At 39.3% G+C, this 20224-nt stretch overlaps 1 protein-coding gene across 1 annotated transcript in view; it reads left to right on the plus strand.

The window, feature by feature from the left end:
- The window catches only part of COL28A1 (collagen type XXVIII alpha 1 chain), a 177854-nt gene extending 158201 nt beyond the window's left edge, over positions 1-19653 (plus strand). The window contains exons 33-35 of the mRNA XM_025380068.1: positions 491-648; positions 17010-17148; positions 18717-19653. Of these exons, the coding sequence (XP_025235853.1) occupies positions 491-648; positions 17010-17148; positions 18717-18889 (470 nt within the window). The 3' untranslated portion in view covers positions 18890-19653. The remainder of the gene's footprint in view (positions 1-490; positions 649-17009; positions 17149-18716) is intronic.
- Positions 19654-20224: the final 571 nt, after the last annotated feature.

A 20224-nucleotide genomic window follows, 5' to 3' on the forward strand; every position in this document is an offset into this window, starting at 1 on the left:
TGGTATATTCAATCTCACTGGGCTGTGAATGTGTTAGAATAGCCAGAGACATTTCAGAGCCAACTTATATTTAATCCTTGGAGAGCTTCATCATTCTATCTGGAGTTAGTAATTTGTTACAGCCTGTAAGGAATATTTTCAACTGGCTGGCCATTTGCTATCCTTAAAACCAGAGGTAGTTGCCAATTCAACTTACTATGGGTGAGGCTAGCTCTTGACAAGGAGTGATTCACGGTGAACAGAGACACTTTGGATGAACATACATTAAAGTGATTCTTTTGCCTCTTTGTGTCATATATATTAAATCAAGTTATTTTAGATGACCTCTTACACAGGATGTAAAAATGCTTTTATAAGTTAGTTAACTTAGCAGTTGATTTCAAGTAATGGGAACTTACATATTTTAAGGAGAGTGCAGATCTTTTTAAATGAGTTTTAAGTATTGTTTCATTGCTTCTACTATCTCTCTTTTCTACTTCTTTTTTAAAAGACACCCTGAAGCAAAAATTGTTTCAAAAAATTTGTGAGGATTTTGATTCCTATCTCGTTCAAATCTTTGGCTCATCATCACTTCCACCTGGATTTGGGATGTCAGGGGAAGAACTCAGTGAATCTACTCCAGAGCCTCAAAAAGAAATTTCTGAGTCAGTAAGTAACTGTCTCACTTACTCTGTGAGCTTAAAATGGTGTATTCTCTCTGTTTGATATCAAAGATCATTCTGCCCTGCATTGTCAAGAATCAGCTGAGGCATGTGTATTTTTAGGTCCTTGGCTCTAAGTGTTAGTATCTTGACTTTAGATTTCTAGTTCTGAAATAGCATTAGGTTTTGTAGGGTATTTTTAAAAACTTATATATTTTATACATATTTATTAAACATTGCAGATAACATTTTTATATTATACTCCTATCACCATCAAAGTAACCATGTGTGCTATGACAGATTAACACGACACTCTGAATTCACCTACTTGCCATGCTGTGCAGTGCCTTTCATACCAGGCCACAACTCTCCCTCTTCGTCTGTGCATCTGCTTCCCACTTTGTACCCTCTCATGTTTTTTCTAAATATGCATGTGCCCAACTGGCCACTCTCCCACACTCCAAGCCATGCGTTTGCTCATTTGGCTTCCACCTCCTGTGCTCTGAGTGAGGACTGTGAGGGAGGCTATATATGCATATGGTGCAAAGTAGATGCTCTGTTTCAGAGCTCCTCAATCACATAGCATGTGAAGAGCCACCTCCTGAATCAATTGAGACAAATGTGACTGTCCTCCTAGCAAGCTTCTGGGAACTGACTTCAGCCAATCAGATTATGGGCAAAGATTAGTTTTTTAAGGAGAAAATGGGGGAGCCTTTTATAGTTACTAATGAGTGCTATAGTCTCTTCTCCACCAAATTGCAACTTGGGCAAGTCTAGACCAATTTCTATTAGCCCCATGGACATCCTCTGGCAAGCAGGCACACAGCAGTCATGGCCCTGTTCTGTAAGCTCAGTGAAGTCCTTGCACTGCCCTTTTCTGAAGCCTTCATGTACATGAAAGAGTGACCATGAGCCTGTGCAACAGTGTTCCAACATCAGGATTCAGCTAACAGTCTACTTAGACTAAGGCCCTAAGGAACATTCAGATCAGTAGTTGAACTCAGGGCCATTCAGGAATCAGGCCTGCGATACCATTCCTAAGGGCACAGACTATAGAACTTACTAGATTCTCATATCCTGTTCACAAAAGGGCAGAAAGGCCTCTAACATATTTCTATTTGATTAAATAGTAACCAATTGCAAAATGGGTAATTCCAGTCAGGGCAACAGATTCTACAAAATTGCAGATTGAAATTAACACAAACATTTATACTCCATGGTCTATACCAGGGGTCAGCAAACTCTGTAAAGGGCCATATACTGAATAGTTTTGGATTTTCAGGTCATTTGATTTCTGTTCCAATTACTCAACTGTGCCTTTAAAGTAGAAACACAGCCATAGATAATACTTAAATGAATGAGTGTGGCTGGGTTCTGATGAAATTTATTCACAAGAACAGATAGTGACTCAGATTTGGCCCACAGTGTTGCCAACCGTGATCTATATTGTGCATTTTAAAGTAAATTCCAGACAATAATGGACACAGTCTATCTCCTCCTGAGCATGGACCGCTACTGGGGCCTCTCCTGTTTGTGTGACTTACCACTTTGTCCCTCTCTAGTCAATTGACATCCCTTTCTAAAGTCTTCCTAAACAAGAGCAAGCTCAGGTTTCATCCATGAATTGATGCTTAAACTGAGCCCTCCTTATAATCACTGAATCACATTTTTTGCTATATTAATACCAGTGAATTCCAATAGCATGTATTGATTATTAACTGCTATGATAGATGGTGTGACTCTTAAGACATGGCTTCTGCCTGAGAGAAGCTCACACTCTTTCAGGGAGATAGGTAAGTACAAGATGCATTACAAACTTTAGCAAAGCTATGAGGGAAACACAGAGATGATGCAATTAATTTCAGGAAAGAGAAATGGGAAAGTGGCTTAGTCTGTTGGGGCTGCCATAACAAAAATACCATAGACTGAGTGGCTTAAACAACAAGCCACTCTGGAGGTTGGGAAGTCTAAAATCTGGTGTTTGGTGAGGGCTTGCTTTCTGGCTTGTAAACAGCCACCTTCTTGTTATGTCTTCACATGGCCAAGAGACAGCTCATCCCTCATATCACTTCTTATGAGGGCATTGATCCCATACATAAAGGCTCCACCCTCATGACCTAATCACCTCCCAAAGGACTCACCTTCAAATACCATCACATTGGGGATTCAGGTTTCAATGTATGATTTTTGGAGGGACACAAACATTTAGTTCATAACATGAGGCATCACAGAGGAGGTGACATTCATTGAGTCAAGTTTTAAGAATAACGAGGAGTTTTTCAAGAGAAGAGCAGGGGGAAGGGTATTCCTAGCAAAAACAAAAACAAAACAACAACAACTAGAAAAACGGTAGGCAAAGGGAGACTTTAAAGTGCCATGGCATTTCAAGACAGTTGAACAAGTTCAGTCTAATTGTAGCCTAGGGTGTGGGTGGTAGAGTGATTAGAGTTAAAACCGGACAGGCAATTTAAGGACTGATTATAAATGTCTTAATGTATTAAGGCAAGGAGCTTGAACTTCATCTATAGGCCAGGCAGACAGAGACAGCAGAGTTTTAAAAGCAAGAGTGATATACTCATATTTGGTTCACAGAAAGAATAACCTTGATTGCTGTGTGAAACATACCTAGGAGGAGGTGAGGAGACCGGAGGCTGAGATACGAGGCGTGATAGTCCAGGGAAATGATAATGAGGCCCTGAAAGAAGGCAGGGGCAGTGGGAATAAACAGGAGGCACAGATTGAAAAGCCATTTCTAGGGTAGAATTAACAGGATATAGTGATTGAAAGGATTGGAAGTTAGGGAGAGGGAGGGGTTTGGGTAGGACTATCGGGTTTCTACCATGGAGATGAGATAGATTGAAACACTATATACTGAGATGGAGAATATAAAAGGCAGGGTGGTTTTTGTTTTGTTTTGTTTTTTAAGAAAAATAGTGAGTTTAGTTTGCATCATGTAAAGTGGAGGTGCCTGAGGGACATCCAAGGCAGTTATGATACATAATGAGGAAAAGTAAGAACGGATGCCTCTGTATCAAGTCCCAGGAAGCTTGATGGCCTTGAGAGACAAATGACATTAACAGATTAGGACAGATGAAGCTTTCTAGTAGCTGGGGAGGGGAGGAAATAAGAAAAAATACAACCAAAATACTCTGGATTTATAACACCAAGAGCCACATGAAGGGAAGCTGAACATCAGCTAGGTCTCTCTAGGGGAACTTTGACCCAGATAGCGGGACCTTGCAGTGAACTTGACCTTCTCGCATCACACCTCTTGTCTCTAGGCTTTCTCATTCTGGCTCTTTTTAAAGAAGCACCAATGCAAAACTGAATTTTTAAACAACTATTTCATTATAGATATTTAGTTTGAACAAAGATGCATTTATGTTCACATTTAAATCTTTGACATAGAGTCATGCATTGTTTAGTGACAGGGACACTTTCTGAGAAATGTTTCGTGAGGCAATTTTGTTTTTGTGTGAACATCATAGAGTGTACTCATACAAATCTAGATAGTATAGCCTGCTATACACCTGGGCTAGATAGTATAACCTATTGCTTCTAGGTTAGAAACCTGCATAGCATGTTACTGTACTAACTACTGTAGGTAATTGTAACACAATGGTAAGTATTTGTATATCTGAGCATATCTAACCATAGAAAAGGGTAAAAATATAGTATTATAATCCGATGGGACCACTGTTGTGTATGTGGTGTGGTTGACCAAAACGTCGTTATGCAGCACTTGACTACACACACATGCACCCGCACATAGTATACACATACACATATACAAAAACATATTTATGCCTCTGTGCATGCACACCCACCTTTATCTAATAAGTATAGTTACAGTATCCAAACATCTAAAATTAAATGAATCTGTTACAACCTTTCTGTTCTCAGATCATTCCTGAGCCTACCCTAGGCGATACTGCAAAGCTAGTAAACAATCATGTCAGAAGTACCATTTCCCTTTTGTTGTCTCTTCCTTTTCACTGTTGTCCCTTCTGTCACTCCCTTAAGACACTTAACTCTGTCCTTCCTTCCTCCTCTTCTTTCTACCAAAATACGTTCTTAGGGAAAAATAAAATTAACATTCTCTCACTGTGATCGTGAAAAACATTCAAATTCTTCATAAAACCCTGCATAACAACTAATTATTAGTATCACTACAAAAGGTTGCTGTATAAGTAATATTTATTGCTTATAATAGACTTGTTACCCTCAGTATATAACTTGCACCTGTGTTATGGAGGAGGAAAAAACAAAAAATAATAAACATATTGCTAACTGATCTAGAAGAAATATTCCAGACTGAGAAGTCAGGAAACCTGGCTTGTGGTCTCAGAGCTGAAGCTAAGAACTATTCTCTTGACTCCAAAGCCTGTATTTTTTCTATTTTATTATTTCTGAAATTGGGATGCATCTATTTAATGTGTGTGGTCTTTTTTCAAAACTATTTTAAAATGTATATCTCATGATGAATGACATCTTAGAAATGAAATCTGATAGCTGCCTGACATTAGGGGAATCACCTATTTTCCTGAGGTCTCAGTTCTCTCATCTGTAAAATAAAAGATTGTTACTAGAATATTCTTCCTGTTCTAAAAGTATATGATTACAGCTGTCAAAAATATTTACTGGGTCAAGCCAGAATGCAGGCTATTTTACTGCATTTTAATGTATGAGAGGTTTAAACAGAACAAAATCTTGCATTCCACCCTTTATGAAAGCCACAGTTAATCCAGAGAGGTGCAGCCCAAATTCAAGGTGTTCCTAAAGGCCCCCGGGAACTTTAAAATGCAAATAAATCACCTTCAGATTAAGTATTTGAGTGCAGAGAGACCTGACAAGGAAGTGTGTTTGATTCTTGGGGAGAATCAACCAAGAAGGACTCCTGAGAAGCCAGACAATTTGAAGATCCTGGCTGTGGAGCCCACTGGCAGTAGAATCCCCAGAGCCGAATTGGAGAAATTTTGACCCACACTTCTGGGAAAATGCTAAGTCTTAACACAAACACTAATGCAGATGATCATTAGCATTCATCCAGAGCAGACATGCATTCAGATTTGAAGACTTTGTAATATATGCAAAATTCTGGGCAATAAATTATGAGGAAAATGTTTGGAAATCAGAAAGCAAAAGACCTTTTGCATGTGGCACCTGGTCAGCAATCCTCCTTAGAGTCCGTTTTCCTCCCCTTAAAGAACAGCTCAAAGGCTGAAAGAGAATGGTGATAACACGTCTGCTTCTCCAGCTACACGGAGCAGCCCTGGACTCCAGGTTCGGCTCCCAGGTGCCCCTAGACTCCTCGTTTGTGCCTTTGACTATGGTGTCCCTGCTTGGAGCTGGAGTCAGCCTTCTTTTCTAAGGCAGGCCAGTGTGGCTGGAGTAGAAATGTGCAGAGCTTACAGGCAAGCTTGTGTTTTTAGATTTAAGATGTATTAAAAAGAATAGAAATACTACAAACATTTGGCTGCATTCTCACCACCCAGAAGTAACCAGTGTTTCCATTTGTTCATTCATTCTTGCTTCAGATAAAGTCCTAGCTTTTTCCCTCCAGAGCTCTTTTTCCTCATCTCTCCAGAAGCAATCACTATCATGAATTGGGTGTGTATTCTGCCAGTCGTTTGTGTTGGTTAAATCCAACTTTTAGAGTTGGAAGGCAGGTTAGGGCCTAATCTTTTTTATTTGAAAAATGATGACATTAAAGTCTAGAGGAATTAAATAATGCAAATTTATCTCTTTCTCTTTTGCTCTTTGCATATCCTTATTAAGTTCAACCTAAAGATGAGTATAACAGAAAGATTAACCCATTGTGAATTTATTCAGTGGATACTTTTTGCCTATTTTATGCTATGGTGATAGAAAAAAAAAGAGATAGAGAAAGAAGAAAAGAAAGAAAAAAGATATGGCATAATTTCTCTTATCAGGAAAGTGGTATTTCTTTAGAAAACAAGAAATTATACAAGATAGTGGAGGGGAGGAAAACATTTTTTTCCCTCTACCCATCTTAGGGTTATTAGCTAGGGCCTTGTAAATTAGACTGACAAAAGACAGATTAACAATAGGAAAACACCCAGAAGTTATTAACATGCAGCATATACACATAGGAGCATGGAGATGAGTAGCTCAGGGGTGGTTAGCACTTGGTCTTATATAGCATCTTAATGAAAGAACAATAGAGCTTAGAGGAGTGACAAGACAATGGGAAAGGACTTTCTACAGCAGCAGATGGTGGGAAGATAAACATATGGGTGAACTAATAGAAGATAAAGATTAGTGAATAGTTTGTTATGTAGAGTCCTCTGGTGTATCTCTGGGCTAACTAAGGGTCTAGACTCCTCTTGAGTCATTAACCCTGATTTTCTGAGGAGGGATGCCTTTATGAATGTATGTCCTGCATTGAGACAAATGAGCTTGTATCTGATTCTCAATTGCCTTCAGTTCAAAATAATCAGTGTGCCACAGGGGCATATTTTGGGAGGCATATTCTGTTACTCTTCAATAGGATAGGACTAAAGGTTAAATTACACACAATCAGCGTCAAGTATAGAAGAGTCAGAAGGCATTGTGCATCATCTAGAAGGGGAGAATCAGTACTGAGTGGGTTATTGGAGAAGGTTTTGCTCATGGAGACCAACTTTTCCTAGGCTGTGGTGGAAGGGTTGATATTGAGAGCCTGAGGCAGAATAGAAAGGAAGAAGGAATGAAAGATCCTGACCAGATATTCTGGGAGTAGTGGAAGGCAAGGCTACAAAAATGTGGAGGAGGCTGGGCGTGGTGGCTCACATCTGTAATATCAGCTACTTGGGAGGCTGAGGCATGAGAACTGCTTGAACCTGGGAAGTGGAGGTTGCAGTGAGCCAAAATCGTGTTGGGCAACAGAACAAGACTCTGTCTTCAAAATAATAATAATAATGATAATAAAATAAATGTTATAGAGTCATGGTGAAATATAGTATCATAATATAGTATATTATGTCATAATATAATATATTTTTTAAAATAGCATAGAGCATAGAAAACCAAACACACAGTATTTTTTTGTAAAAAAAAAAAAATGGATATGCACATAGAAAAAAGACTGGGGAAAAATATACCTGAATACCAACAATGACTATCTTTAGGAGGTAGAATTACTTCTGATTTCTATTTTCTTTTTTTGATATCCACATTTTCTAAAATTCCCTTCAATTAACATGCTTGCTTTTGTGGTAAGGAAATTATAAAAATTGCAAGCCATAATCATTATGCATTTGTTGAAATAATCTGACATCTCACTGAGCCAGAAAATTAATGAAATTATTTTCACCTACTAAAGTTAATTTTGCTTGTCTTGGAATCTGTGGTATAATGTTAACAGATGTCAAAATTTCCAAATGATTATGTGATTGAGAATGAAAACACACATTCCTAAGCTTAGAAGAGGTAAAATATAGCTTTTGAGGACTCCAGACTTGAACAAGGTAAATATTTAAAGGCTGAGTTAATTCCTTGAAGAAAACTGTGCTGCTTAGCCCGCCTCTTCAATTGAACAGTCTCACCTTCTAGACCGTATATCTGAAGTGTAGACTAATGTCAGTTGACTTTTATGTTTGATAAACTCCTCAAACTCTTATTTCTTGCTTAAAATTAAATACATCCAAGCAAAAAACAACAGGCGTTTTTTTTCCTGAAGATTTGTCACTAGCTTACCAATAACTTTTGGAAAGTTTCTTAATCATTTATAGCTTTGTATTCCCTCCAGTAGAAAATAAGGGACTCAGTGCTGGGCTCAAGGAGGCCAAGGTGGAAGGATCATTTGAAGTCAGGAGTTTGAGACCAGCCTGGGCAACACAGTGAGACTCTATCTCTATGAAAAATAAAAAAGAAAATAAGGGACCAAGAAAGTTTTCCTCTAGCTTTAAACTCTCTAATATAATGATTATTTTAAAAAGTTCACGTTCAAATTGCTGTATGTGCATACAGGATCATTCTGAAAGAAAGAGGAACCTCAAGTAATTTCCGGTTTTGTCTCCACTTGTACCAAAAGTTGTGTTCAGGGGACAGTGAAAAGTTCCTATTGTATTTGAATTGTGTGCCCTTTATATAGGGCTAACAACCAATCCAAATGGAAAACTTTGCTCTGTGTCACCTGATAGTAAATCACTGTAAAAAATACACATACGTGAGTAATGGTACTCATTAGTTTTTCCCTCTTGTGCGTGTATGTGTGCATGCGCACACACAAAAAGTCAAAAGCAGTAGAACAGCTTAGCTGGCAGAGGGCAGCTAATGATGACAGCATGCCAGGATCCCTGAGTAAAAAGCATAAAAAACTATATTGGTCACAGATTTGACTATTTAAATAAATAAAAAAGCAAACAAACAAATAAACAAGAGAAACCATTGCAAGGATAAATAACCAAGTGTCAGGACTCAGGTGAATGACTGATTCAATTGCATAGAGCTGGAATCCAAGGAAAAATTTGAAAATAAAAAAATATATAATTATTCCCATAAAAGATTTGTCTAGCTCCTGGTACTTGTCAAGAATAACTGACATGAATTTTATTATTATACTTTAAGTTCTGGGATACATGTGCAGAATGTGCAGGTTGGTTACATAGGTATACACGTACCATGATGGTTTGCTGCACCCATCAACCTGTCATCTACATTAGGTATTTCTCCTAATGCAATCCCTCCCCTAGATCCCCACCCCGCAACAGGCCCTGGTGTGTGATGTTCCCCTCCGTGTGTCCATGTGTTTTCATTGTTCAACTCCCACTAATGAGTGACAACATGTGGAGTTTGGTTTTCTGTTCCTCTGTTTGCTAAGAATGATGGTTTCTAGCATCATCCATGTCCCTGAAAGGACATGAACTCATCCTTTTTTTTTTTTTTTTTAATTGTACTTTAAGTTCTAGGGTACATGTGTACAACGTGCAGGTTTGTTACATATGTATACATGTGCCATGTTGGTGTGCTGCACCCATTAACTCATCATTTACATTAGGTATATCTCCTAATGCTATCCCTCCCCACTTCCCCCTCCCCACAATAGGACCCGGTGTGTGATGTTCCCCTTCCTGTGTCCAAGTGATCTCATGGTTCAATTCCCACCTATGAGTAAGAACATGCGGTATTTGGTTTTCTGTTCTTGTGATAGTTTGCTGAGAATTATGGTTTCCAGCTGCATCCATGTCCCTACAAAGGACACAAACTCATCCTTTTTTATGGCTGCATAGTATTCTGTGGTGTATATGTGCCACATTTTCTTAATCCAGTCAGTCACTGATGGACATTTGGGTTGATTCCAAGTCTTTGCTATTGTGAATAGTGCTGCAATAAATATACGTGTGCATGTGTCTTTATAGCGGCATGACTTATAATCCTTTGGGTATATACCCAGTAATGGGATGGCTGGGTCAAATGGTATTTCTAGTTCTAGATCCTTGAGGAATCGCCACACTGTTTTCCACAATGGTTGAACTAGTTTACAGTCCCACCAACAGTGTGAAAGTGTTCCTATTTCTCTGCATCCACTCCAGTACCTGTTGTTTCCTGATTTTTTAATGATCGCCATTCTAACTGGTGTGAGATGGTATCTCATTGTGGTTTTGATTTACATTTCTCTGATGGCCAGTGATGATGAGCATTTTTTTCATGTGTCTGTTGGCTGTATGAATGTCTTCTTTTGAGAAGTGTCTGTTCATATCCTTTGCTCACTTTTTGATGGAGTTGTTTGTTTTTTTCTTGTAAATTTGTTTGAGTTCTTTATAGGTTCTGGATATTAGCCCTTTGTCAGATGATTAGATTGCAAAAATTTTCTCCCATTCTGTAGGTTGAGAATACCACTCTGATGGTAGCTTCTTTTGCTGTGCAGAAGCTCTTTAGTTTAATTAGATCCCATTTGTCAATTTTGGCTTTTGTTGCCATTGCTTTTGGTGTTTTAGACATGAAGTCCTTGCCCATGCCTATGTCCTGAATGGTATTGCCTAGGTTTTCTTCTAGGGTTTTTATGGTATTAGGTCTAACATTTAAGTCTCTAATCCATCTTGAATTAATTTTCGTATAAGGAGTAAGGAAAGGATCCAGTTTCAGCTTTCTACTTATGGCTAGCCAATTTTCCCAGCACCATTTATTAAATAGGGAATCCTTTCCCCATTTCTTGTTTTTGTCAGGTTTGTCAAAGATCAGATGGCTGTAGATGTGTGGTATTATTTCTGAGGGCTCTGTTCTGTTCCATTGGTCTATATCTCTGTTTTGGTACCAGTACCATGCTGTTTTGGTTACTGTAGCCTTGTAGTATAGTTTGAAGTCAGGTAGCAGGATGCCTCCAGCTTTGTTCTTTTGGCTTAGGATTGTCTTGGCAATGCAGGCTCTTTTTTGGTTCCATATGAACTTTAAAGCAGTTTTTTCAAATTCTGTGAAGAAAGTCATTGGTAGCTTAATGGAGATGGCATTGAATCTATAAATTACTTTGGGCAGTGTGGCCATTTTCACAATATTGATTCTTCCTATCCATGAGCATGGTGTGTTCTTCCATTCGTTTGTGTCCTCTTTTATTTCACTGAGCAGTGGTTTGTAGTTCTCCTTGAAGAGGTCCTTTACATCCCTTGTAAGTTGGATTCCTAGGTATTTTATTCTCTTTGAAGCTATTGTGAATGGGAGTTCATTCATGATTTGGCTCTCTGTTTGTCTGTTACTGGTGTATAAGAATGCTTGTGATTTTTGCACATTGATTTTGTATCCTGAGACTTTGCTGAAGTTGCTTATCAGCTTAAGGAGATTTTGGGCTGAGACAATGGGGTTTTCTAAATATGCAATCATGTCATCTGCAAACAGGGACAATTTGACTTCTTCTTTTCCTAACTGAATACCCTTGATTTCTTTCTCTTGCCTGATTGCCCTAGCCAGAACTTCCAACACTGTGTTGAATAGGAGTGGTGAGAGAGGGCATCCGTGTCTTGTGCCAGTTTTCAAAGGGAATGCTTCCAGTTTTTGTCCATTCAGTATGATATTGGCTGTGGGTTTGTCATACATAGCTCTTATTGTTTTGAGATACGTTCCATCAATACCGAATTTATTGAGAGTTTTTAGCATGAAGGGCTGTTGAATTTTGTCAAAGGCCTTTTCTGCATCTATTGAGATAATCATGTGGTTTTTGTCTTTGGTTCTGTTTATATGCTGGATTACGTTTATTGATTTGCATGTGTTGAACCAACCTTGCATCCCAAGGATGAAGCCCACTTGATCATGGTGGATAAGCTTTTTGATATGCTGCTGGATTCGGTTTGCCAGTATTTTATTGAGGATTTTTGCATCAATGTTCATCAGGGATATTGGTCTAAAATTCTCTTTTTTTGTTATATCTCTGCCAGGCTTTGGTATCAGGATGATGTTGGCCTCGTAAAATGAGTTAGGGAGGATTCCCTCTTTTTCTATTGATTGGAATAGTTTCAGAAGGAGTGGTACGAACTCCTCGTTGTACCTCTGGAGGAATTCAGCTGTGAATCTGTCTGGTCTTGGACTTTTTTGGGTTGGTAGGCTATTAATTATTGCCTCAATTTCAGAGCCTGCTATTGGTCTATTCAGGGATTCAACTTCTTCCTGGTTTAGTCTTGGGAGGTGTAAGTGTTCAGGAAATTATCTATTTCTTCTAGGTTTTCTAGTTTATTTGCATAGAGGTGTTTATAGTATTCTCTGATGGTAGTTTGTATTTCTGTGGGGTTGGTGGTGATATCCCCTTTATTATTTTTTATTGCATCTATTTGATTCTTTTCTCTTTTCTTCTTTATTAGTCTTGCTAGCAGTCTATCAATTTTGTTGATCTTTTTCAAAAAACCAGCTCCTGGATTCATTGATTTTTGAAGGGTTTTTTGTGTCTCTATCTCCTTCAGTTCTGCTCTGATCTTAGTTATTTCTTGCCTTCTGCTAGCTTTTGAATGTGTTTGCTCTTGCTTCTCTAGTTCTTTTAATTGTGATGTTAGGGTGTCAATTTTAGATCTTTCCTGCTTTCTCTTGTGGGCATTTAGTGCTATAAATTTCCCTCTACACACTGCTTTAAATATGTCCCAGAGATTCTGGTATGCCATATCTTTGTTCTCATTGGTTTCAAAGAACGTCTTTATTTCTGCCTTCATTTTGTTATGTACCCAGTAGTCATTCAGGAGCAGGTTGTTCAGTTTCCATGTAGTTGAGCAGTTTTGATTGAGTTTCTTAGTCCTGAGTTCTAGTTTGATTGCACTGTGGTCTGAGAGACAGTTTGTTATAATTTCTGTTCTTTTACATTTGCTGAGGAGTGCTTTACTTCCAACTATGTGGTCAATTTTGGAATAAGTGCGACGTGGTGCTGAGAAGAATGTATATTCTGTTGATCTGGGGTGGAGAGTTCTGTAGATGTCTATTAGGTCCGCTTGGTGCAGAGTTGTGTTCAATTCCTGGATATCCTTGTTAACTTTCTGTCTCGTTGATCTGTCTAATGTTGACAGTGGGGTGTTAAAGTCTCCCATTATTATTGTATGGGAGTCTAAGTCTCTTTGTATGTCCCTAAGGACTTGCTTTATGAATCTGGGTGCTCCTGTATTGGGTTCATATATATTTAGGATAGTTAGTTCTTCCTGTTGAATTGATCGCTTTACCATTATGTAATGGCCTTCTTTGTCTCTTTTGGTCTTTGATGGTTTAAAGTCTGTTTTATCAGAGACTAGTATTACAACCCCTGCTTTTTTTTTGTTTTCCATTTGCTTGGTAGATCTTCCTCCATCCTTTTACTTTGAGCCTATGTGTGTCTCTGCATGTGGGATGGGTCTCCTGAATACAGCAAACTGATGGGTCTTGACTCTATCCAATTTGCCAGTCTGTGTCTTTTTATTAGACCATTTAGTCCATTTACATTTAAGGTTAATATTGTTATGTGTGAACTTGATCCTGTCATGATATTATCTGGTTATTTTGCTCACTAGTTGATGCAGTTTCTTCCTAGCATCGATGGACTTTACATGTTGACATGTTTTTGCAATGGCTGGTACCTGTTGTTCCTTTCCATGTTTAGTGCTTCCTTCAGGATCTCTTGTAGGGCAGGCCTGGTGGTGACAAAATCTCTAAGCATTTTCTTGTCTGTAAAGGATTTTATTTCTCCTTCACTTATGAAACTTAGTTTGGCTGGATATGAAATTCTGGGTCGAAAATTCTTTTCTTTAAGAATGTTGAATATTGGCCCCCACTCTCTTCTGGCTTAGAGAGTTTCTGCCAAGAGATCTGCTGTTAGTCTGATGGGCTTCCCTTTGTGTGTAGCCTGACCTTTCTCTCTGGCTGCCCTTAACATTTTTTCCTTCATTTCAACTTTGGTGAATCTGACAATGGTGTGTCTTGGAGTTGCTCTTCTCGAGGAGTATCTTTGTGGCGTTCTTGGTATTTCCTGTATTTGAATGTTGGCCTGCCTTACTAGGTTGGGGAAGTTCTCCTGGATGATATCCTGCAGAGTGTTTTCTAACTTGGTTCCATTTTCCCTGTCACTTTCAGGCACACCAATCAGACATAGATTTGGTCTTTTCACATAATTCCATATTTCTTGGAGGCTTTGTTCATTTCTTTTTACTCTTTTTTCTCTACACTTCTCTTCTCGCTTCATTTCATTCATTTGATCTTCAATTGCTGATACTCTTTCTTCCAGTTGATCGAGTCAATTACTGAAGCTTCTGCATTTGTCACATAGTTCTCGTGTCATGGTTTTCATCTCTATCAGTTCTTTTAAGGTCTTCTCTGCATTGATTATTCTAGTTATCCATTCATCCACTCTGTTTTCAAGGTTTTTAGTTTCTTTGCACTAGTTACGTAGTTCCTCCTTTACCTCTGAGAATTTGATCGACTGAAGCTTTCTTCTCTCAACTCATTGAAGTCATTCTCTGTCCAGCTTTGTTCCATTGCTGGTGATGAGCTGCATTCCTTTGGAGGGGGAGATGCGCTCTGATTTTTTGAATTTCCAGCTTTTCTGCACTGCTTTTTCCCCATCATTGTGGTTTTATCTACCTTTGGTCTTTGATGATGGTTATGTACTGATAGGGTTTTGGTGTGGGTGTCCTTTCTGTTTGTTAGTTTTCCTTCTAACAGTCAGGACCCTCAGCTGTAGTTCTGTTGGAGTTTGCTTGAGGTCCACTCCAGACCCTGTTTGCCTGGTATCAGCAGCGGAGGCTGCAGAAGATAGAATGTTGCTGAACGGCGAGTGTTGCTGTCTGATTCTTGCTCTGGAAGCTTCGTCTCAGGGGTGTACCCCACCGTGTGAGGTGTGAGGTGTCAGTCTGCCCCTAGTGGGGGATGTCTCCCAGTTAGGCTACTCAGGGCTCAGGTACCCACTTGAGCAGGCTGTCTGTCCGTTCTCAGATCTCAACCTCCATGCTGGGAGATCCACTGCTCTCTTCAGAGCTGTCAGACAGGGGCATTTACCTCTGCCGAGGTTTCTGCTGCTTTTTGTTTAGCTATGCCCTGTCCCCAGAGGAGGAGTCTACAGAGTCAGGCCGGCCTCCTTGAGTTGTGGTGGTCTTCACCCAATTTGAGCTTCCCAGCAGCTTTGTTTACCTACTTAAGCCTCAGCAATGGTGGGCGCCCCTCCCCCAGCCTCACTGCCACCTTGCAGTTAGATCTCAGACTGCTGTGCTAGCAATGAGGGAGGCTCCATGGGCGTGGGACCTCTGGGCCAGGTGTGGGATATAATCTCCTGGTGTGCCGTTTGCTAAGACCCTTGGTAAAGCACAGTATTAGTGTGGGAGTTACCCAATTTTCCAGGTGTTGTGTGTCTCAATTTCCTTTGGCTAGGAAAAGGAATTCCCTTCCCCCTTGTGCTTCCCAGGTGAGACGATGGCTCGCCCTGCTTCAGCTCTCGCTGGTCGGGGTGCACCCATGGACCAGCACCAACTGTCCAACATGCCCCAGTGAAATGAACCCAGTACCTCAGTTGAAAATGCAGAAATCACCCGTCTTCTGTGTCACTCACGCTGGGAGCTGGAGGCTGGAGCTGTTCCTATTTGGCCATCTTGGGTGCACCCTCCGAACTCATTCTTTTTAATGGCTGCATAGTATTCCATGGTGTATATGTGCCACATTTTCTTTATTCAGTCTATCATTGATGAGCATTTGGGTTGGTTCCAAGCCTTTGCTATTGTGAATAGTGCTGCAATAAACATACGTGTGCATGTGTCTTTATACTAGAACTTAAACAAATTTACAAGAATAAAACAACCCCGTCAAAAAGTCGGTGAAGGATATGAACAGACACTTCTCAAGAGAAGACATTTATGCAGCCAACAAACATACGAAAAAAAGCTCATCATCGCTGGTCATTAGAGAAATGTAAATCAAAACCACAATGAGATACCATCTAATGCCAGTTAGAATGGCGATCATTAAACAGTCAGGAAACATTAGATGCCGGAGTGGATGCGGAGAAATAGGAACACTTTTACACAGTTGGTGGGAGTGTAAATTAATTCAACCATTGTTGAAGACAGTGTGGCAATTCCTCAAGGATCTCGAACCAGAAATACCATTTGACCCAGCAATCCCATTACTGGGTCTATACCCAAAGGATTACAAATCATTCTAGTATAAAGACATGATTTTTTTAAAAAAGTAAAACACCTTTCTTTCTTGTTTCATTATATATCATGAATTTGGATGAAATTTCGAAGTTTTAGTCCAGAAAATTTGCTTTTGAAACAAAAACCCTTTGTTCTTTAGATACCAAACATTTCTTAGAGCATCTTAGATGTTAAGCATTCTACAACATTTGGCCTTAGCTGGGGTGTAATAATAGAAAGAGCAGGCAGAGGTATCTGCAGCTGAGATTTTGGTAAGCAATCAAAAAGTGACGACTGTTGCTTTTATTTCAGCTGTATTATTGTTTTCTGCTACCCTAATTCCCAATCTCAAAATTGATTGAGTTCATGGTAAATATTTTGGAATATATTGTTAAGCTGTCTAGTGTTAGGAAATGGAGAAAGGCTATAAAAATATTAAAGAAATTAGTGTTATTTTCTCATAGCAGTGGCTAAGAATGAAATGAACGCCTCTCAACTTCACATCTTTCACACTTGCTTTGGATGTCCCAGCACCCAAAAATCTGTGCCTGGAGGTGGGCTCTGTGTGTGTGTACACACAAATACACCCACACCAAGTGGTGGGAAAATCTACAACTTGGGGATTCGGGATGCATGACACAGAGGAGGGGCATTATTTCCTGAGTTTTATTTGAAATTGTTAATATCAGAGAGGTAGGGAAACACAGCATGGCTGAACTTGTCCTTATATGTTCCCAAAAGCAAGCTAGTACTTTTTTTACTTGATATTATTAGAAACACAAAATGTGAATTTTTTTGTGTGTAGTTGAGTGTCACCAGAGACCAGGATGAAAATGATAAGGCTCCAGAGCCAACCTGGGCTGATGATCTGCCTGCCACTACCTCATCTGAGGCCACCACCACCCCCAGGCCACTGCTCAGCACCCCTGTGGGTGGGGCAGAGGGTAGGTAAACCAGAACTCCAAGTCCCATTTTGATTCTACAGTCTCGTGCACAGATTTGGTGCACAAAGGTAAGAGAGATCTGCCAACCTGCTACTGTATCTACAATGTGAGGAAGGCACAGGGTTACCCAGAGAGAAAATGTTATGATTCTAAATAAGCAGGACAAAATATAGTTTTCACTGGACTATATGTAGAATTTGAAAACTGGCTAGTTGCGGAGTAAATTTGGTCTATAAAGAATTTCAAAGTTCTTATAGTATTTATTATTTTAATTTGAATACTTTTAGAGGGGATTATATTCTCCTATTTGCCGTAGTCCATACTGCTCCCTATTATCTTACATGTACCCTTCACACATGTAGACATTTGAAGTTTTGACCCTTTTATTGCACAGGAAAGAGAAACAAGCTAAAATCTAGATTCTGATTCATTAACATGTTTTCTATAGAGTTCACATCTATAGAAAATGTATTATTATGTACATATTTTCTGCAGAATATGAGAGACAATTTTTGTGCTCAAAAGTTTAGATTAGCTTTAAAATGAATTAAATATATACATTATTTGGTTTTGGTTTTAAGGGCGGAGGTAGTAGAAATATATGACTCTTTTTCCATTTGGTCTAGGGAGTCTGCATAGTAGAGGTAGATTTAGAGGTAAGTTTTAGAAAATAAATGAATCAAGACATACCCCAAATCTGGGAAAATGGTTAAGGAAGATAGAGAGAGTACTGGTTTAGCTATTGCAAAATAAAGCTTCTGACATATAAATCCCAGACAGCAATTATCTATTTGGGGTTTTTTTGTTTGTTTTTTGGCTTCTCCTACCTTGGAATCACTTCCTCAAGTAGGAAATACTAATCAAGGCACTCCAGAGTACCACACAATAAAAAGGGATTTAGCAAATGAGGAGTTCCATAATTAAAGGAACCTTATCAGGACAATGTAACTTTATTGTTACAGCTATCCTATGCTTTCTTATAGTAGGTGTATTTCTACAATAAGACAATATGACATTAGAAGGTCATAGCATGTTTTTAGTGTCCTGCAAGAGCTGTTCTTTTTTAAAAATAGTTGTAATATAAAGACAGTCCTTCATTTTACTTTTTTTCCGTAACTGAAAGAGTTTTCCTTTCATAGTGGGCAATTGTGTGCGATCATAGTGGTGCTTTCTGTGAACAGAGTGGGAGGAAATGTGTACAGAAAGTGGAAATGTTATTCCATCTTTTCATTTGATTGTAAATCAAATCCAATGTAAATGAAAGAAGTCCTGTCTTTCTAATCCCCACAAAAGTATTAGCCAATGAAGTCTCACATAGGCCTTCAGAGAAATAAGCATTTTTAATGTGGTTTCATGAGGATCAAAAACCTTCATGTTTTCAAAAGAATTAATATCTAGTAGCAGAGTTTCAGGTGGTGAGGGAAATATTTTAGGCTTAGAACCATATTTTCTTGGTTGGTTCATTAGTGTGCATGAAGAATAAAGTTTATATAACTTTATAAGGTTTTTATTTTTCATGTCTTCAGTATAAGAAAAATCCATAACACATTTTCCTTTTCTCACTCTAGATCCTAGATGTTTGGAAGCCTTGAAGCCTGGAAACTGTGGTGAATATGTGGTTCGATGGTATTATGACAAACAGGTCAACTCTTGTGCCCGATTTTGGTTCAGTGGCTGTAATGGCTCAGGAAATAGATTCAACAGTGAAAAGGAATGTCAAGAAACCTGCATTCAAGGATAAGCAAGTAAATTGGCCTGTCTCTATCAAAAGCCTAGAACTCTCTAATTTCCACATATTCACCCAATACAAATACAGCACTATATTTGAGTGTATACTGAGTATTTACACCTTATAAATGTAATTGAAATCTCACTACAGCCCTAGGATGTAGGTATTATTAACCACTTATATAGGTAAGGAAGCTGAGTCTCTGAGAAGTTTAGTAACTTGTCAACTGACACCCAACTAAAAAGTGTCAGAGCTGAGGATTTAGACTTAGAGCTGTGTAACTTCAATACACAGACTCTATCTACTTCACAACCTGCAATGTGATTCTGATTCCTTTAATTCCTGTTGTATGTACTATGTCAGCTCAAGCCCCTACCCCTGCCCCTGCCCCTGCCCATACCTCCACCCACTCCCTCCCCAACCTCCTTATGTCCCTAACAGTAGCAAGACGTACGTGATAGGAAGGACTTTGGTGTGGGAATTAGAAATGATGTGAATGTTCATGCAGGAGTGCTGGGATAGGAGTAGGGATGGTGAAGGTAGTTAGATGTTTGCCTCACTTGCCCTGAAAGTGGTAACAGGAAGAAACCAATCCGAATTAAAATTACTTAAATGTATCACAAACTGTCACTTTGTATTCCTCCAACATGTTTGGTAACAAAGTGTTTAATGTATGTTAAAACAATATACCCTTTTATACCCTTCCATTAAGATATGTCAATGGGCCCTTCCATTTTATGGAGTGGAATTGGAAGGCTCTTGACAGCCAGGAACCACTTGAAGTTGCCATCCACTCTTGAACAGCATGTATTAAACAGAATTAAAGATAGGACTCACACTGAAAAGTGAGCCACCAAATTGAAATGCGAGTAATGGAGAGTAACAGAGAATTGACTCTGTCATTTTATAATACTTTTGCAAGATCCTGTCTGGGAAGAGCATTAGTTCTGATCTGAGTTCAGACTGCACTTGCATATTTTTTTTTTTTTCCCAGACTGAGTCTTGCACTGTCACCCAGGCTGGAGTGCAGTGGCACAATCTCGGCTCACTGCAACCTCCCCGTCCTGGGTTCAAGTGATTCTCCTGCCTCAACCTTCTGGGTAGCTGGGATTACAGGCACGCACTATCACGCCCAGCTTGACCTCGGGATCCACACGCCTCGGCCTCCCAAAGTGCGGAGATTACAGGCGTGAGCCACCCCGCCCAGCCACATATTTCATCTTACAAAACTCTTTCTAGGCTGGGCACTGTGGCTCACGCCTGTAATCCCAGCACTTTGGGAGGCTGAGGTGGGTGGATCACCTGAGGTCAGAAGTTTGAGAACAGCCTGGCCAACATGGTAAAACC

The sequence above is a fragment of the Theropithecus gelada genome, chromosome 3 (assembly GCF_003255815.1).
Source record: "Theropithecus gelada isolate Dixy chromosome 3, Tgel_1.0, whole genome shotgun sequence".
Taxonomy (NCBI): domain Eukaryota; kingdom Metazoa; phylum Chordata; class Mammalia; order Primates; family Cercopithecidae; genus Theropithecus; species Theropithecus gelada.